The sequence below is a fragment of the Pleurodeles waltl genome, chromosome 9 (assembly GCF_031143425.1).
Source record: "Pleurodeles waltl isolate 20211129_DDA chromosome 9, aPleWal1.hap1.20221129, whole genome shotgun sequence".
Lineage (NCBI taxonomy): Eukaryota > Metazoa > Chordata > Amphibia > Caudata > Salamandridae > Pleurodeles > Pleurodeles waltl.
This window is the reverse complement of record NC_090448.1, coordinates 1190330432-1190346537: the sequence shown is the minus strand read 5'-3', so window position 1 is coordinate 1190346537 and position 16106 is coordinate 1190330432. Positions and strand designations below refer to the sequence as shown.

Sequence of the window (16106 nt, the reverse complement as noted above, 5' to 3'; positions counted from 1 at the left end):
GTCCCAAACGCAAGACTGCACATGAGGCCCTTACAACAGTGCCTAGCCTCACAGTGGTCTCAAGCACAGGGTCACCTTCTAGATCTGGTGTTAATAGACCGCCAAACTTACCTCTCGCTTCTATGGTGGAACAGTATAAATTTAAACAAGGGGCGGCCTTTCCAAGACCCAGTGCCACAGTACATAATAACAACAGATGCTTCCATGACAGGGTGGGGAGCACATCTCAATCAACACAACATAAGAGGACAATGGAACATACATCAAACAAAACTGCATATAAATCATCTAGAATTATTAGCAGTTTTTCAAGCACTAAAAGCTTTCCAACCAATCATAACCCACAAATACATCCTTGTCAAAACAGACAACATGACAACGATGTATTATCTAAACAAACAAGGAGGAACACATTCAACGCAGTTAAGCTTATTAGCTCAAAACATATGGAAGTGGGCAATCCACCATCAAATTCGCCTAGTAGCACAGTTTATTCCAGGGATCCAGAATCAACTGGCAGACAATCTCTCTCGAGATCACCAGCAAGTCCACGAATGGGAAATCCACCCACAAATTCTGAACACCTACTTCACACTCTGGGGAACACCTCAAATAGACTTATTTGCAACAAAAGAGAACGCAAAATGCCAAAACTTCGCGTCCAGATACCCACACAAGCAATCCCAAGGCAATGCCCTATGGATGAACTGGTCAGGAATATTTGCTTACGCTTTTCCTCCTCTCCCTCTCCTCCCTTATCTAGTAAACAAATTGAGTCAAAACAAACTCAAACTCATTTTAATAGCACCAACGTGGGCAAGACAACCCTGGTACACAACACTGCTAGATCTATCTGTAGTACCCCACATCAAACTGCCCAACAAACCAGATCTGTTAACGCAACACAACCAACAGATCAGACACCCAGATCCAGCATCGCTGAATCTAGCAATCTGGCTCCTGAAATCATAGAATTCGGACACTTACAACTTAACCAAGAGTGTATGGAAGTCTTAAAGCAGGCCAGAAGGCCATCCACTAGACACTGCTACGCAAGTAAGTGGAAAAGATTTGTTTGTTACTGCCATCATAATCAGATACAACCACTAGACGCAACTCCAAAACATATAGTAAATTACTTGCTCCATTTACAAAAAGCAAAGCTAGCCTTCTCTTCTATTAAAATACACCTTGCAGCAATATCTGCATACCTGCAGACTACCTATTCAACTTCCTTGTATAGGATACCAGTCATCAAAGCATTCATAGAAGGTCTTAAAAGAATTATACCACCAAGAACACCACCTGTTCCTTCATGGAACCTAAACGTGGTCCTAACAAGACTCATGGGCCCACCTTTCGAACCCATGCACTCTTGCGGAATACAATTCCTAACCTGGAAAGTTGCCTTTCTCATCGCCATTACATCTCTGAGAAGAGTAAGTGAAATTCAAGCGTTCACAACACAGGAACCTTTTATACAAATACATAAAAATAAGGTCGTCCTACGACCTAATCCAAAATTTTTACCAAAAGTTATTTCACCGTTCCATCTAAATCAAACGGTAGAACTACCAGTTTTTTTCCCACAGCCAGATTCTGTGGCTGAAAGAGCACTACATACATTAGATGTCAAAAGAGCATTAATGTACTACATTGACAGAACGAAGAACATCAGAAAGACTAAACAGCTATTTATTGCATTCCAAAAACCTCATGCAGGTAACCCAATATCAAAACAAGGTATAGCCAGATGGATTGTTAAATGCATCCAAATCTGCTACCTTAAAGCAAAAAGACAACTGCCCATTACTCCCAGGGCACATTCAACAAGGAAAAAAGGTGCTTCAATGGCCTTTTTAGGAAACATCCCAATGCATGAAATATGTAAGGCAGCCACATGGTCTACGCCTCACACATTCACCAAACACTACTGTATAGATGTGCTATCCGCACAACAAGCTGCAGTAGGTCAAGCTGTATTAAGAACTCTATTTCAGACAACTTCTACTCCTACAGGCTAAACCACCGCTTATGGGGAAATAACTGCTTACTAGTCTATGCAGACCATGTGTATCTACAGCGACAGATGCCATCAAACTGAAAATGTCACTTACCCAGTGTACATCTGTTCGTGGCATCAGTCGCTGAGATTCACATGGGCCCACCCACCTCCCCGGAAGCCTGTAGCAGTTCAGAAGTTACCTTCAATTTTGTACATTTGTATATATATTATTTAAACCTTTAATAGGTACATACTTACACATTTCATTGCGCGGGCACTATTACTATAGTACAACTCCTACCTCACCCTCTGCGGGGAAAACAATCGAAGATGGAGTCGACGCCCATGCGCAATGAGCACAGAAGGAGGAGTCACTCGGTCCAGTGACTCGAAAACACTTCTTCGAAGAAAAACAACTTGTAATACTCCGACCCAACACCAGATGGCGAGCTATGCAGACCATGTGAATCTCAGCGACTGATGCCACGAACAGATGTACACTGGGTAAGTGACATTTTCATTAGGCTACCAGTCACTGAAATATTCATTGATGCAGCAAAGGCCACCCACCAAGAACTCTTCCACCACCAGTGCGCATCACGGATCATCCTTGAACCTTTGCACCAGGCCAGTGTGAAGCACTTCACCTAACAGTGGCATTTTTAGTTGCAACCACTTCACTTCCTATGGCAAGTCAACTAATTGCACTTAGAATGCAAAAACCATATCTTCCCCATCGTAAATATGAAGTGGTGATGAGAGCTGACCGTGGATACATCACACCAGTCGTATACACGTCATGTTAATTGTAAGGAAATGCCTCCTTGGAATGGTTACCCCCTAACTTTTTGCCTTTGCTGATGCTAAGTTTTGATTGGAAGTGTGCTGGGACCCTGCTAACCAGGCCCCAGCACCAGTGTTCTTTGCTTCCACAATTGGCACAGCCCCTGGCACTCAGAAAAGGCCCTTGTAACGGGTACCCCTGATACCAAGGGCCCTGATGCCAGGGAAGGTCTCTAAGGGCTGCAGCATGTCTTATGACACCCTGGGGACCCCTCACTCAGCACATGCACACTGCCTCACAGCTTGTGTGCGATGGTGGGGAGAAAATGAGTAAGTCGGCATGGCACTCCCTTCAGAGTGCCATGCCAACCTCACACTGCCTGTGGCATAGGTAAGTCACCCTTCTAGCAGGCCTTACAGCCCTAAGACAGAGTGCACTATACCACAGGTGAGGGCATATGTGCATGGGCACTATGCCCCTACATTGTCTAAGCAAAACCTTAGACATTGTATGTGCAGGGTAGCCATAGAGTATATGGTCTGGGAGTTTGTCAAACACGAACGCCACAGTTCCATAATGGCTGAACTAGAAACTGGGAAGTTTGGTATCAAACTTCTCAGCACAGTAAATGCACACTGATGCATACACCCAGAGGGCATCTTAGAGATGCCCCCTGAATGCCAATCTGACTTCTAGTGTAGGCTAACCAGTTTCTGCCAGCCTGCCACACACCAGACATGTTGCTGGCCACATGGGGAGAGTGCCTTTGTCACTGTGTGGCCAGGAACAAAGCCTGTACTGGGTGGAGGTGCTTCTCACCTCCCCCTGCAGGAACTGTAACACCTGGCGGTGAGCCTCAAAGGCTCACCCCTTTTGTTATAGCGCCCCAGGGCATCCCAGCTAGTGGAGATGCCCGCCCCTCCGGCCACTGCCCCCACTTTTGGTGGCAAGGCTGGAGGAGATAATGAGAAAAACAAGGAGGAGTCACCCACCAGTTAGGACAGCCCCTAAGGTGTCCTGAGCAGAGGTGACCTCTCCCTTTAGAAATCCTCCATCTTGAGTTTGGAGGATTCCCCCAATAGGATTAGGGATGTGCCCCCCTCCCCACAGGGAGGAGGCACAAAGAGGGTGTAGTCACCCTCCAGGACAGTAGCCATTGGCTACTGCCCTCCCAGACCTAAACACACCCCTAAATTCTGTACTTAGGGGCACCCCAGATCCCAGGAAATCAGATTCCTGCAACCTGAAAAAACAAGAATGACTGCTGACCTACAAGCCTGCAGAGAAGACTGACAACGACAACTGCTTTGGCCCCAGCCCTACCGGCCTGTCTCCAACTTCGAAAACCTGCAACCAGCGATGCATCTGACAGGGACCAGCGACCTCTGAAGCCTCAGAGGACTGCCCTGGACTAAAGGACCAAGAAACTCCTGTGAGCAGCGGCTCTACTCAAAACCAGCAACCTCTTTGCAACAAAGAAGCAACTTTCAAACACTGCACGTTTCCTGCCGGAAGCGTGAGACTTCACACTCTGCACCTGACGCCCCCGGCTCGAGATCCAGAGTACAAACACCACAAGGAGGACTCCCTGGCGACTGCGAGCCCGTGAGTAGCCAGAGACGACCCCCCTGAACCCTCACAGCGATGCCTGAAGAGAGAATCCAGAGGCTCCCCCTGACCGCGACTGCCTGTAACAAGGGACCCGACGCCTGGAACCAGCACTGCACCCGCAGCCCCCAGGACCTGAAGGAACCGAACCTCAGTGCAGAAGTGACCCCCAGGCGACCCTCTGCTTAGTCCAGGTGGTGGCTGTCATGAGAAGCCCCCCCTGTGCCTGCCTGCACCGCTAGAGTGACCTCGGTGTCCCTCCATTGTTTCCTACTGGAAACCGACGCCTGATTTGCACACTGCACCCGGCCGCCCCTGTGCCGCTGAGGGTGTGTTTTGTGTGCCTACTTGTGTCTCCCCCCGTGCTCTACAAACCCCCCCCTGGTTTGCCCCAGGTACTTACCTGCTGGCAGACTGGAACTGGAGCACCTCTGTTCTCCATAGGCACCTATGTGTTTTGGGCACCTCTTTGACCTCTGCACCTGACCGGCCCTGAGCTGCTGTTGTGGTAACTTTGGGGTTGCCTTGAAACCCCAACGGGGGGCTGACTATGCCCCAGGACTGAGACTTGTAAGTGTTTTACTTACCTCACAATCCAACCTTTACTTACCTCCCCCAGGAACTGTTGATTTTTGCAAAGTGTCCACTTTGAAAATAGCTTATTGCCATTTTTACAAAGACTGCATATGATATTGCTTTTATTCAAAGTTCCTAAGTTACCTAAGTGAAGTACCTTGCATTTAATGTTTACTGCAAATCTTGAACCTGTGGTTCTTAAAATAAACTAAGAAAACATGTTTCTATATAAAAACCTAGAGTAAGTCTTTGAGTGTGTGTTCCTCATTTATTGCCTGTGTGTGTACAACAAATGCTTAACACTGCCTTTTGATAAGCCTACTGCTCGACCACACTACCACAAAATACACCATTAGAATTATCTAATTTTGCCACTCTCTTACCTCTAGGGGGAGCCCTTGGACTCTGTGCACACTATTTCTTACTTTGAAATAGTATATACAGAGCCAACTTCCTACATTGGTGGATTAGCGGTGGGGTCTAAGACTTTGCATTTCCTGGACTACTCAGCCAATACCCGATCACACAACTAAATTCCAAAAATTGTCATTAGAAACTGATTTTTGCAATTTGAGCAATTTTTCTAAATTTTTAAAAGTCCTGCTAGGGCCTTGTGTAAATCCCTGTTAGCATTTCTTTGAGAGTTTAAAAGTTTGGATTTAAGTTCTAGAAATAGTTTTAGATTCTTACAAAGTATCCCAAGTTTTAGAAAAGTAATGTCTAGCACAGAAGAGATGGTAGTGGAACTCAAGCTCACCCCTTACCTGCATCTAGTGATGTCAGAGTTAAGGACTCTCTGTAAACTAAAAAATATAAAGACTGAGTCAAACCCTACCAAAGTTAAGCTCCCGGAGCTTTTGGCAGACTTTGCAAAAGACCACCCCTCTGAGAATAAACCTACAGAGGGGGAAGCTAGTGACCAGGAGGATGATCCCCTCCCTCCTGTCCTAGTTAAGGAGGCCAGGGTCCCTCAAACCCCAACTCCACAAGTGATAGTCAGAGATGCTGGTTCTTCCACAGGGGAGACCAGTAACTCTGGAAGCATTGAGGGCAGCCTCAATGAAGATGACCTCCTGTTAGCCAGGATTGCCAAAAGATTGGCTTTGGAGAGAGAGCTCCTAGCCTTAGAGGGAAAGACAAGAGATGGGTTTATCTCCCATCAGTGGTGGCAGCAACATAAATGGGATCAGAGAAATTACTGACATGATCCCCAAAGGGATTGTAACAAAATATGAAGATGGTGATGACATCACCAAATGGTTCACAACTTTTGAGAGGGCTTGTGCAACCAGAAAAGTAAACCGATCTCACTGGGGTGCTCTCCTTTGGGAAATGTTCACTGGAAAGTGTAGGGATAGACTCCTCACACTCTCTGGTAAATATGCAGAATCCTATGACCTCATAAAGGCTACCCTGTTTGAGGGCTTTTGATTCTCAACTGAGGAGTACAGGATTAGGTTCAGGGGGGGCTAAAAAAATCCTCGAGCCAGACCTGGGCTGATTTTGTTGACTTCTCAGTCAAAACACTAGATGGTTGGATTAATGGCAGTGGCGTAAATTATTATGATGGGCTGTATAGCTTGTTTATGAAAGAACATCTTTCAAGTAATTGTTTCAATGATAAACTGCATCAGCATCTGGTAGGCCTAGGTCCAATTTCTCCCCAAGAAGTGGGACAGAAGGCAGACCACTGGGTCAAGATAAGGGTGACCAAGACTTCCACAGGGGGTGACTAAAAGAAAGGGGTCACAAAGCCTCCCCAGGGGAAGAGTGTTGAGACATCCAAGGGTAAAAGTAAAGAGTCTTCTACAGGGCCCCAAAAACCTGCACAGGAGGATGGGTCCAAAGCCTCTTCACAGTCCTCATTTGGGTACAAGGGTAAAAACTTTGATCCCAAAAGGGCCTGGTGTTGCAGCTGTAGTCAGCATGGACACCAAACTGGAAACAAGGCCGGTCCCAAGAAAGGTTCCACTTCAACTACTACTCCAGTTAGCACTGGAATAGCCAGTCTCCAGGTGGGATCAACAGTGTGCCCAGAGCAAATTAGGGTTCACGCTGAAGCTACATTAGTCTCAGAGGGTGGGGTGGACCTAGTCACACTTGCTGCCTAACATGCGCAAAAATACAGGCAGCAGCTCTTTATTGATGAGACTAGAGTAGAGGCCCTGAGGGATACAGGTGCCAGTGTCACTATGGTGACAAACTGGTTTCCCCAGGACAATACCTGGCTGGACAAACTTATCCAGTCACCATTGCTGACAATCAGACTAAAGTACATCCCATGGCTATGGTAACTTTCGAATGGTGAGGGGTCACTGGCCTGAAACAGGTGGTAGTCTCTTCTGCTATACCAGTTGAATGTCTGCTTCGAAATGATCTGGAGTCCTCAGCTTGGGCTGAGGTAGAACTCAAAATCCATGCAGCCATGCTGGGTATCCTTGAACTGGTGTGTGTCAAGACAAGGGCACAGTGCAAGGCTCAGGGTGAAAAAGAAGTGTTGGAGTCTGGAATAATGGCCCAGCTTTTCAAGAGAAAAGGAAAGAAGACTGGGGAACCAGCTTCAGCACAGAAAAAGAAGCAGAACCTCTCTTCCCAGGAAGATGTTCTATCCCCTGAGGGAACTGAGCCTATGGAGTTAGAACCTTACCAGGTTGAGCTCTTGGGCCCAGGGGGACCCTCAAGGGAGCAGCTGTACAAGGGGCAAGAAACTTGTCCTTCTCTTGAAGGCCTAAGACAGCAAGCTGCTGAACAAGAAAAAGGAAATGTCAGTGGAACACACAGGGTCTATTGGGAAGATGGACTCCTTTACACTGAGGCAAGAGATCCCAAACCTGGTGCCACTAGGAGAGTGGTAATGCCTCAGGAGTTTAGGGAGTTCATTCTGACCTTAGCCCATGATCTTCCCCTTGCTGGGCATTTGGGACAAACCAAGACATGGGAGAGGTTAGTCAACCATTTCTATTGGCCCAATATTTCCCAGAAGGTAAAGACGTTTTGTACCTCCTGTGTCACCTGTCAAGCCAGTGGTAAGACAGGTGGCCATCCAAAGGCCCCCCTCATTCCACTTCCAGTGGTGGGGGTCTCCTTTGAAAGAGTGGGAGTGGATATAGTGGGTCCACTTGAATGTCCCACAGCATCAGGGACTCAGTTTATCCTAGTAGTAGTGGATCGTGATACTAGGTACCCGGAAGCAATCCCCCTTAGGTCCACTACTGCCCCTGCAGTAGCTAAAGCACTCATTGGTATTTTTACCAGAGTGGGACTTCCTAAGGACGTGGCTTCTGACAGAGGTACCAACATCATGTCAGCTTACCTAAAACATATGTGGAATGAGTGTGGGATGACTTACAAATTCACCACACCATACCATCCACAAACCAATGGTCTTGTTGATAGATTTAACAAGACATTAAAGGGCATGATCATGGGGCTCCCTGAAAAACTCAAAAGAAGATGGGAAGTCCTCTTGCCATGCCTGCTTTTCGCCTACAGAGAGGTGCCTCAGAAGGGAGTAGGGTTTTCCCCCTTTGAACGTCTGTATGGCCATCCTGTTAGGGGACCACTAGCTCTTGTAAAAGAAGGCTGGGAGAGACCTCTCCATGAGCCTAAACAAGATGTGGTGGACTATGTACTAGGCCTACGTTCAAGGATGGCAGAGCACATGGAAAAGGCAAGCAAAAACCTTGAGGCCAGCCAACACTTCAGAAGATGTGGTATGGCCAAAACGCTGCTATGGTTGAGTTTCAGCCAGGGTATAAAGTCTGGGTTCTGGAGCCTGTGGCTCCCAGGGCATTTCAGGACAAATGGAGTGGCCCTTACCCAGTGCTAGAAAGAAAGAGTCAGGTCACCTATCTGGTAGACCTAGGCACTAGCAGGACCCCCAAGAGGGTGATCCATGTTAACCGCCTCAAACTCTTCCATGATAGGGCAGATGTGAACATGTTAATGGTTACAGATGAGGACCAGGAAGCAGAGAGTGAACCTCTCCCTGATCTCCTCTCCACTGACCCTAAAGATGGCACAGTAGATGGAGTGATCTATTCAGACACCCTCTCTGGCCAACAGCAGGCTGACTGCAGGCACGTCCTCCAGCAGTTTGCTGAGCTCTTTCCCTAAACCCGGGTCAGACACAACTGTGTACCCATGATGTGAACACAGGAGACAGCATGCCTGTCAAAAACAAAATATTCAGACAGTCTGACCAAGTTAAGGAAAGCATCAAAGTGGAAGTCCACAAGATGCTGGAGTTGGGAGTGATTGAGCACTCTGACAGTCCCTGGGCTAGCCCAGTGGTCTTGGTCCCCAAACCTCACACAAAAGATGGCAAGAGAGAGATGAGGTTCTGTGTGGACTACAGAGGGCTTAATTCTGTCACCAAGACAGATGCTCACCCCATCCCAAGGGCAGATGAGCTGATTGATAAATTGGGTGCTGCCAAATACTTAAGTGCCTTTGACTTCACAGCAGGGTACTGGCAAATAAGAATGGCACCCGGAGCAAAAGAGAAAACAGCATTCTCTACACCTGATGGGCACTACCAGTTTACTGTGATGCCCTTTGGCTTAAAGAATGCCTCTGCCACCTTCCAAAGGTTGGTGAAACAAGTCCTTGCTGGCTTGGAGTCCTTTAGTGCAGCTTATCTTGATGATATTGCTGTCTTTAGCTCCAACTGGCAGGATCACCTGGTCCACCTGAAGAAGGTTTTGCAGGCCCTGCAAGCAGCAGGCCTCTCTATCAAGGCATCTATATGTCAGATAGGGCAGGGTTTTGTGGTTTACTTGGGACACTGTGTAGGTGGAGGCCACGTTCAGCCACTCCAGCCCAAGATCCAGACTATTCTGGACTGGGCAGCTCCAAAAACCCAGACTCAAGTCAGGGAATTCCTTGGCTTGACTGGGTACTACAGGAGGTTTGTGAAGGGATATGGATCCATAGTGACACCCCTCACAGAACTTACCTCCAGGAAAATGCCCAAGAAAGTTAACTGGACCCGTGGACTGTCAAAAGGCCTTTGACACCCTGAAGCAAGCAATGTGCACAGCACCAGTTTTGAAAGCTCCAGATTACTCTAAGCAGTTTATTGTGCAGACAGATGCCTCTGAACATGGGATAGGAGTAGTCTTGTCCCAAACAAACGATGGCGGCCTTGACCAGCCTGTTGCTTTTATTAGCAGGAGGTTACTCCCCAGGGAGCAGCGTTGGAGTGCAATTGAGAGGGAGGCCTTTGCTGTGGCCTGGTCCCTGAAGAAGTTGAGACCATACCTTTTTGGTGCTCACGTCATAGTTCAAACTGACCACAGACCTCTCAGATGGCTAATGCAAATGAAAGGAGAAAACCCTAAACTGTTGAGGTGGTCCATATCCCTACAGGGAATCGACTTTGTAGTGGAACACAGACCCGGGACTGCCCATGCCAATGCTGATGGCCTTTCCAGGTTCTTCCACTTGGAAAATTAAGACTCTTTTGGGAAAGGTTAGTCTCATCCTCTTTCGTTTGGGGGAGGGGTTGTGTGTAAGGAAATGCCTCCTTGGCATGGTTACCCCCTAATTTATTGCCTTTGCTGATGCTAAGTTTTGATTGAAAGTGTGCTGGGACCCTGCTAACCAGGCCCCAGCACCAGTGTTCTTTCCCTAAACTGTACCTTTGCTTCCACAATTGGCACAGCCCTGGCACTCAGATAAGTCCCTTGTAACTGGTACCAAGGGCCCTGATGCCAGGGAAGGTCTCTAAGGGCTGCAGCATGTCTTATGACACCCTGGGGACCCCTCCCACAGCACATGCACACTGCCTCACAGCTTGTGTGTGCTGGTGGGGAGAAAATGACTAAGTCGGCATAGCACTCCCTTCAGAGTGCCATGCCAACCTCACACTGCCTGTGGCATACGTAAGTCACCCCTCCAGCAGGCCTTACAGCCCTAAGGCAGAGTGCACTATACCACAGGTAAGGGCATATGTGCATGAGCACAACGCCCCTACCGTGTCTAAGCAAAACCTTAGACATCATAAGTGCAGGGTAGCCATAGAGTATATGGTTTGGGAGTTTGTCAAACACCAACTCCACAGTTCCATAATGGCTACACTGAAAACTGGAAAGTTTGGTATCAAACTTCTCAGCATAATAAATGCACACTGATGCCAGTGTACAATTTATTGTAACATACACCCAGAGGGCATCTTAGAGATGCCCCCTGAATACCAATCTGACTTCCAGTGTAGGTTGACCAGTTTCTGCCAGCCTGCCACACACCAGACATGTTGCTGGCCACATGGGGGAGCGTGCCTGTGTCACTCTGTGGCCTGGAACAAAGCCTGTACTGGATGGAGGTGCTTCTCACCTCCCCCTGCAGGAACTGTAACACCTGGCTGGGAGCCTCAAAGGCTCACCCCTTTTGTTATAGCACCTCAGGGCATCCCACCTAGTTTAGATGCCCGCCGGGCGGCAAGGCTGGAGGAGATAATGAGAAAAACAAGGAGGAGGAGTCACCCACCAGTCAGGACAGCCCCTAAGGTGTCCTGAGCTGAGGTGACCCCTGCCTTTAGAAATCCTCCATCTTGTGTTTGGAGGATTCCCTCAATAGGAATAGGGATGTGCCCCCTCCCCACAGGGAGGAGGCACAAAGGGGGTGTAGCCACCCTCCAGGGCAGTAGCCATTGGTTACTTCCCCCCTGACCTAAACACACCCCTACATTTAGTATTTAGGGGCGACCCTGAACCCAGGAAATCAGATTCCTGCAACCTACAACAACAAGAAGGACTGCTGACCTGAAAGCCACGCAGAGACGACGGAGACAGCAACTGACTTGGGCCCAGCCCTACCGGCCTGTCTCCAGACTCAAAGAACCTCCACAGCGACGCATCCGACAGGGACCAGCGACCTCTGAGGACTGCCCTGAACCCGAAGGACCAAGAAACTCCAGAGAACAGTGGCACTATTAAAAAAAACTGCAACAACTTTGCAACTTTAAAGCAACTTTCTCTTCCTGCCGGAAGCGTGAGACTTCACACAATGCACCCAACGCACCCGGCTCAGGTTCAGGAGAACCAACACCGCAGAGAGGACTCCCAGACGACTACAAAGACGTGGGCACCCTGAGTTGACATCCCTGCCCCCCCCCCCGCACCCCTAGAGCGATGCCTGCAGAGAGGATCCAGAGGCTCCCCCTGACCGTGACTGCCTGGTAACAAGGAACCCGACGCCTGGACCAAGCACTGCACCCGCAGCCCCCAGGACCGAGAGGAACCACCTACCAGTGCAGGAGTGACCAGCAGGCGGCCCTCATCCTAGCCCAGTCAGTGGTTGGCCGGAGAAGCCCCCCTGTGCCCTGCCTGCATCGCCTAAGTGACCCCCGGGTCCCTCCCATTGCTTTCAATAGCAAACCTGATGCCTACTTTGCCTACAGAAACCATCCGCCCCTGCGCCGCTGAGGGTGTGTTTTGTGGGCTTGTGCGTCCCCCTCACCCCTGTGCTCTACAACACCCTCTTGGTCTGCTCCCCGAGGACGCAGGTACTTACCTGTAAGCAGACTAGGACTGAAGCACCCCTGTTCTTCATAGGCACCTCTGTGCTTTGGGCCCTCCTTTGACCTCTGCACCTGTCCAGCCCTGTGTTGCTGGTGCGGTGGCCTTTGGGTTGCCTTGAACCCCCAATGGTGGGCTGCCTATGCCCAGGAGACTGACTGTTTAAGTGTTTTACCTACCTGAGAAGCTTAACCAAACTTACCTCCCCAGGAACTGTTGATTTTTGCACTGTGTCCACTTTTAAAATAGCTTATTGCCATTTTAACTAAAACTGTGTGTACTACTGTTTTAAATCAAAGTTCTATACTTACCTGTGTGAAGTACCTTACATTTTATGTGCTTGCCTCAAATCTTGACTCTTGTGGTTCTAAAATAAATTAAGATATTTTTCGATATAAAAACTGTTGGCCTGGAGTTAAGTCTTTGAGTGTGTGTTCCTCATTTATTGCCTGTGTGTGTGTACAACAAATGCTTAACCCTACCCTCTGATAAGCCTACTGCTCGACCACACTACCACAAAATAGAGCATTAGTATTATTTAATTTTGCCACTATCATCCTCTAAGGGGAACCCTTGAACTCTGTGCACACTATCTCTCACTTCCTACATAAGGTGTAGGTAGGAATCTTTAGGCTTTAAGGATCACTCAAAGATGGTGGGGTTGTTTATCTACTTCACACTGATTGTAATGATGATCAGTGTATTATGTTTCATCTGCCTAATTATCGCAACCCATGCTTTTTACACTGGGATGCAGTTGCTTCAATAAATGCATTGAAGTCCAGTTTGCATCTTGTGTCCTGCCTCAGCATGTGTGAGTCACTGAGTGAAAGGGGTATGATCTGCTGTCCTCGACTTCCTTGAGGAGTCAGTGTCAAGTTGTCACAAATCGCCTCTCCGTTTCAAGGGTGGGTAAAGCACCTCAGGGTTGCCAGGAGTTAGGCTCACAGCCTCCAGATGGTGTGGGACTGGCTGAGTCACCCACACTTGGTGTTGCTGCCATCTAGAACATGCAGTCTTATTACCATAATAGGAAATGCACGACACTGTAAGGTGTCTGGGCTGCCATGTTGCCCTCATCTACCTCTGCATCTTCTCTTTCAAGCAAAGAGTGTGCCTTAAAGAGCTTCATGTTGAGACATGGTTCGCAGAAGTCTGTGAACAAGGGTTGTGTGTGCATTGTAAGCTACTTATGTGATAAGCTAAAAATGAGCAGCTCTCTAATAAAATGTTTTTCATGTCCCTCCAGGATGTCGAAGAATATATATTGCAGCTACACTGAGAGATGCTTACGGCAAAGATGCCCCTCAGACTTCAGATGTGGGGAGAGTTTGCACTGGAACCAGAAGTTGTTTCTTTGAACACTGCTAGCAGCAGAGTAATGGCCCTTTCACTTGGGTGTGCTGTTACACCACTAAAGACACAATAGTGCACTACTGAGATGTCCTGCTGACTGGAGGCGCCGAGATGTCTTTGCTGAAGGTCCTGCCTGTGGTGGGGCTGTGATGTTGCTGCAGAAGGTCCTGCTTGCAGCTGATGCACAGATTACTCAACAGAAACACTGGTAGCATTCTGTCCTTGTGCAAAGACCCTGCCTCTTGTAGATGAAATACTCATTACGAACCCTAGTGGAGCCTTCTGCACTCCGGGCTGCGGTGGACGTGTACTGGGATGGGGGCACTGCTGCCACCCCAAGCATAGTCGTCCACATCTGAGACGATTGTGTGCAGACTGAATTTCAAGCTCCTCCGTCGTGTGCGCTGCGAATCCCCCACTCACACGTCAGGAGAGAGCGCTAGAGAAAGAAGTGCAGCTGTTGATCATGGTGGACAGAGACAACAGAAGTTTATTTTATTATTTTTTTTGTTAGACCTTAATCATAATATTAAAAACACTATGGTTTGCACTGTTTTTACATCAGTTTGAGGTGGCTCTTTCTGCATGTTGGTGGCACTCGAGGGGTATAGCTGGATGGAGTGGGGCGTGTGCCCCGCTCCGCAATCGGGTGCTGTTGCCATGGTATGAGTTCTTTAAAGGGGGCTTCTCTCTTAACCCTCCAGCGCTACGAGCTGCTCGGCGCTACACCAGACACTAATTATTTCATGTATAGGAAGTACTGTACAGCCTAACAGAAGTGTTGTAGAAGAGAAAGTCTGGATGCCTTTGTGTATGCATGTTGCAGATATTTACACTCTGCTGCACCTTGTAGCGCCATTAGAAACTATGCGTGTGCCCTGTGTCCCTCGGAGCCTGGATAACTGATGTCACAAGCTACAGTGTGTTTTGTTGGGTATCAATTTCTTTGCATGAAAAATGGGTGTTAAATCATCACACCTAGGTAGGAAGAACCATGTATGTTCTTCAAAAAAACTGGGAGAGCGGGCGCATATACTGACCATTACTGAGCACCCCCAAAGCACATCCCCTAAATAAGCAGGGCGCAACAATTATCATCACTTGGAATATTCAAAGCCAAATCTCCAAATAATATGCAGAAGTTTTGTTTTTCATATAAGGTCGTCAGACGCACACAAATATATCAAATGACATAACTTGGTGACGTGCAGTGGGAAAACATAAGTTTGACATTACATAATCCAAAGACTGATTTTAACATGACATGAAGAAATGATTAGGAAGATGTCTGTTTTTCCTCCTAGCAACAGTTCAAGAAAAACCCTCCATCATTATTAGCACTTCTGTAGGATGGTTGACAAAGAACATGAAACTATAGGACTGCTGTCGCCGTTTCGGCCCAATCTGTGAATATTAGTGGTTAGACATCACTGAGGGTCTTCCTCGGGAGTAGAAGGATGTGGGGAGATAGTTCCTGACATGAGAATCGTGTGTGTTGTATAAAAAGGGGATTATTACAATCAAGAGGACGCCAAGGGCGACTCACCTAAATGATGTGTGACTCTAGGAAACGCAAACTCCTCCAGACCTGGATGGAGTCCACAACATGGATCCAAACTTTACTGGGGTTCACTGGGAGATGGAAACAGGAATATACAAAGAGTGGGAGGCCTATATCTCGCATAAATGCTAACAAAGTGCTCAGGCAGGGCACAGATTGCTCACCTTTACAGATTTGTAACCCTCCTGGTCCCAACTGATTCTAAAAATCAAGTAATTAAAGGGATGTTTCATTATCTAAACCTTAAAAACATTAAAAAATATATTGAGGCCGTGATCATAAACTCACCAAGAACAGCTTCCATCAAAAACAAAGTTTCCCCACGGCATGTAAATGCCAAATGCAACCGGACAGAATCACTTTCTCACATCTTATACAGGTGTAATAAACATTCATATTTCATACAAAGAACGCACTGTAATTTATAGAACGCTGTAGTGCAGTAGAGACCGTGTCTAGTTTGTAAAAGTATAAGTGCCAGGCCAGAGGTTTTCCTCAGACGCCCACAGCTGCTTCTACGGATATCAGGGGGCCAGATATCAAGTAATCGTGATTCTACCTCTTCCCCGTTAATCGCCACCAGACTCTCACTGCCCCTTCATCTCACCCCTGAAGGGTTTTTTTTTACCCCTGCTTTCTTTCGTTCTCTGTCGGGTTTTTTCCTCCTCGTTCTCTCCCCCTTTTATTTTTTTTCTC

General features: G+C 47.7%; 1 protein-coding gene across 1 annotated transcript in view; it reads left to right on the top strand.

Annotated features, from left to right (window-relative positions):
• The window catches only part of KATNBL1 (katanin regulatory subunit B1 like 1), an 86332-nt gene extending 71928 nt beyond the window's left edge, over window positions 1–14404 (top strand). The window contains exon 10 of the mRNA XM_069209153.1: window positions 13743–14404. Coding sequence (XP_069065254.1) covers window positions 13743–13775 — 33 coding nt within the window. The 3' untranslated portion in view covers window positions 13776–14404. The remainder of the gene's footprint in view (window positions 1–13742) is intronic.
• The last annotated feature ends 1702 nt before the right edge of the window (window positions 14405–16106 follow it).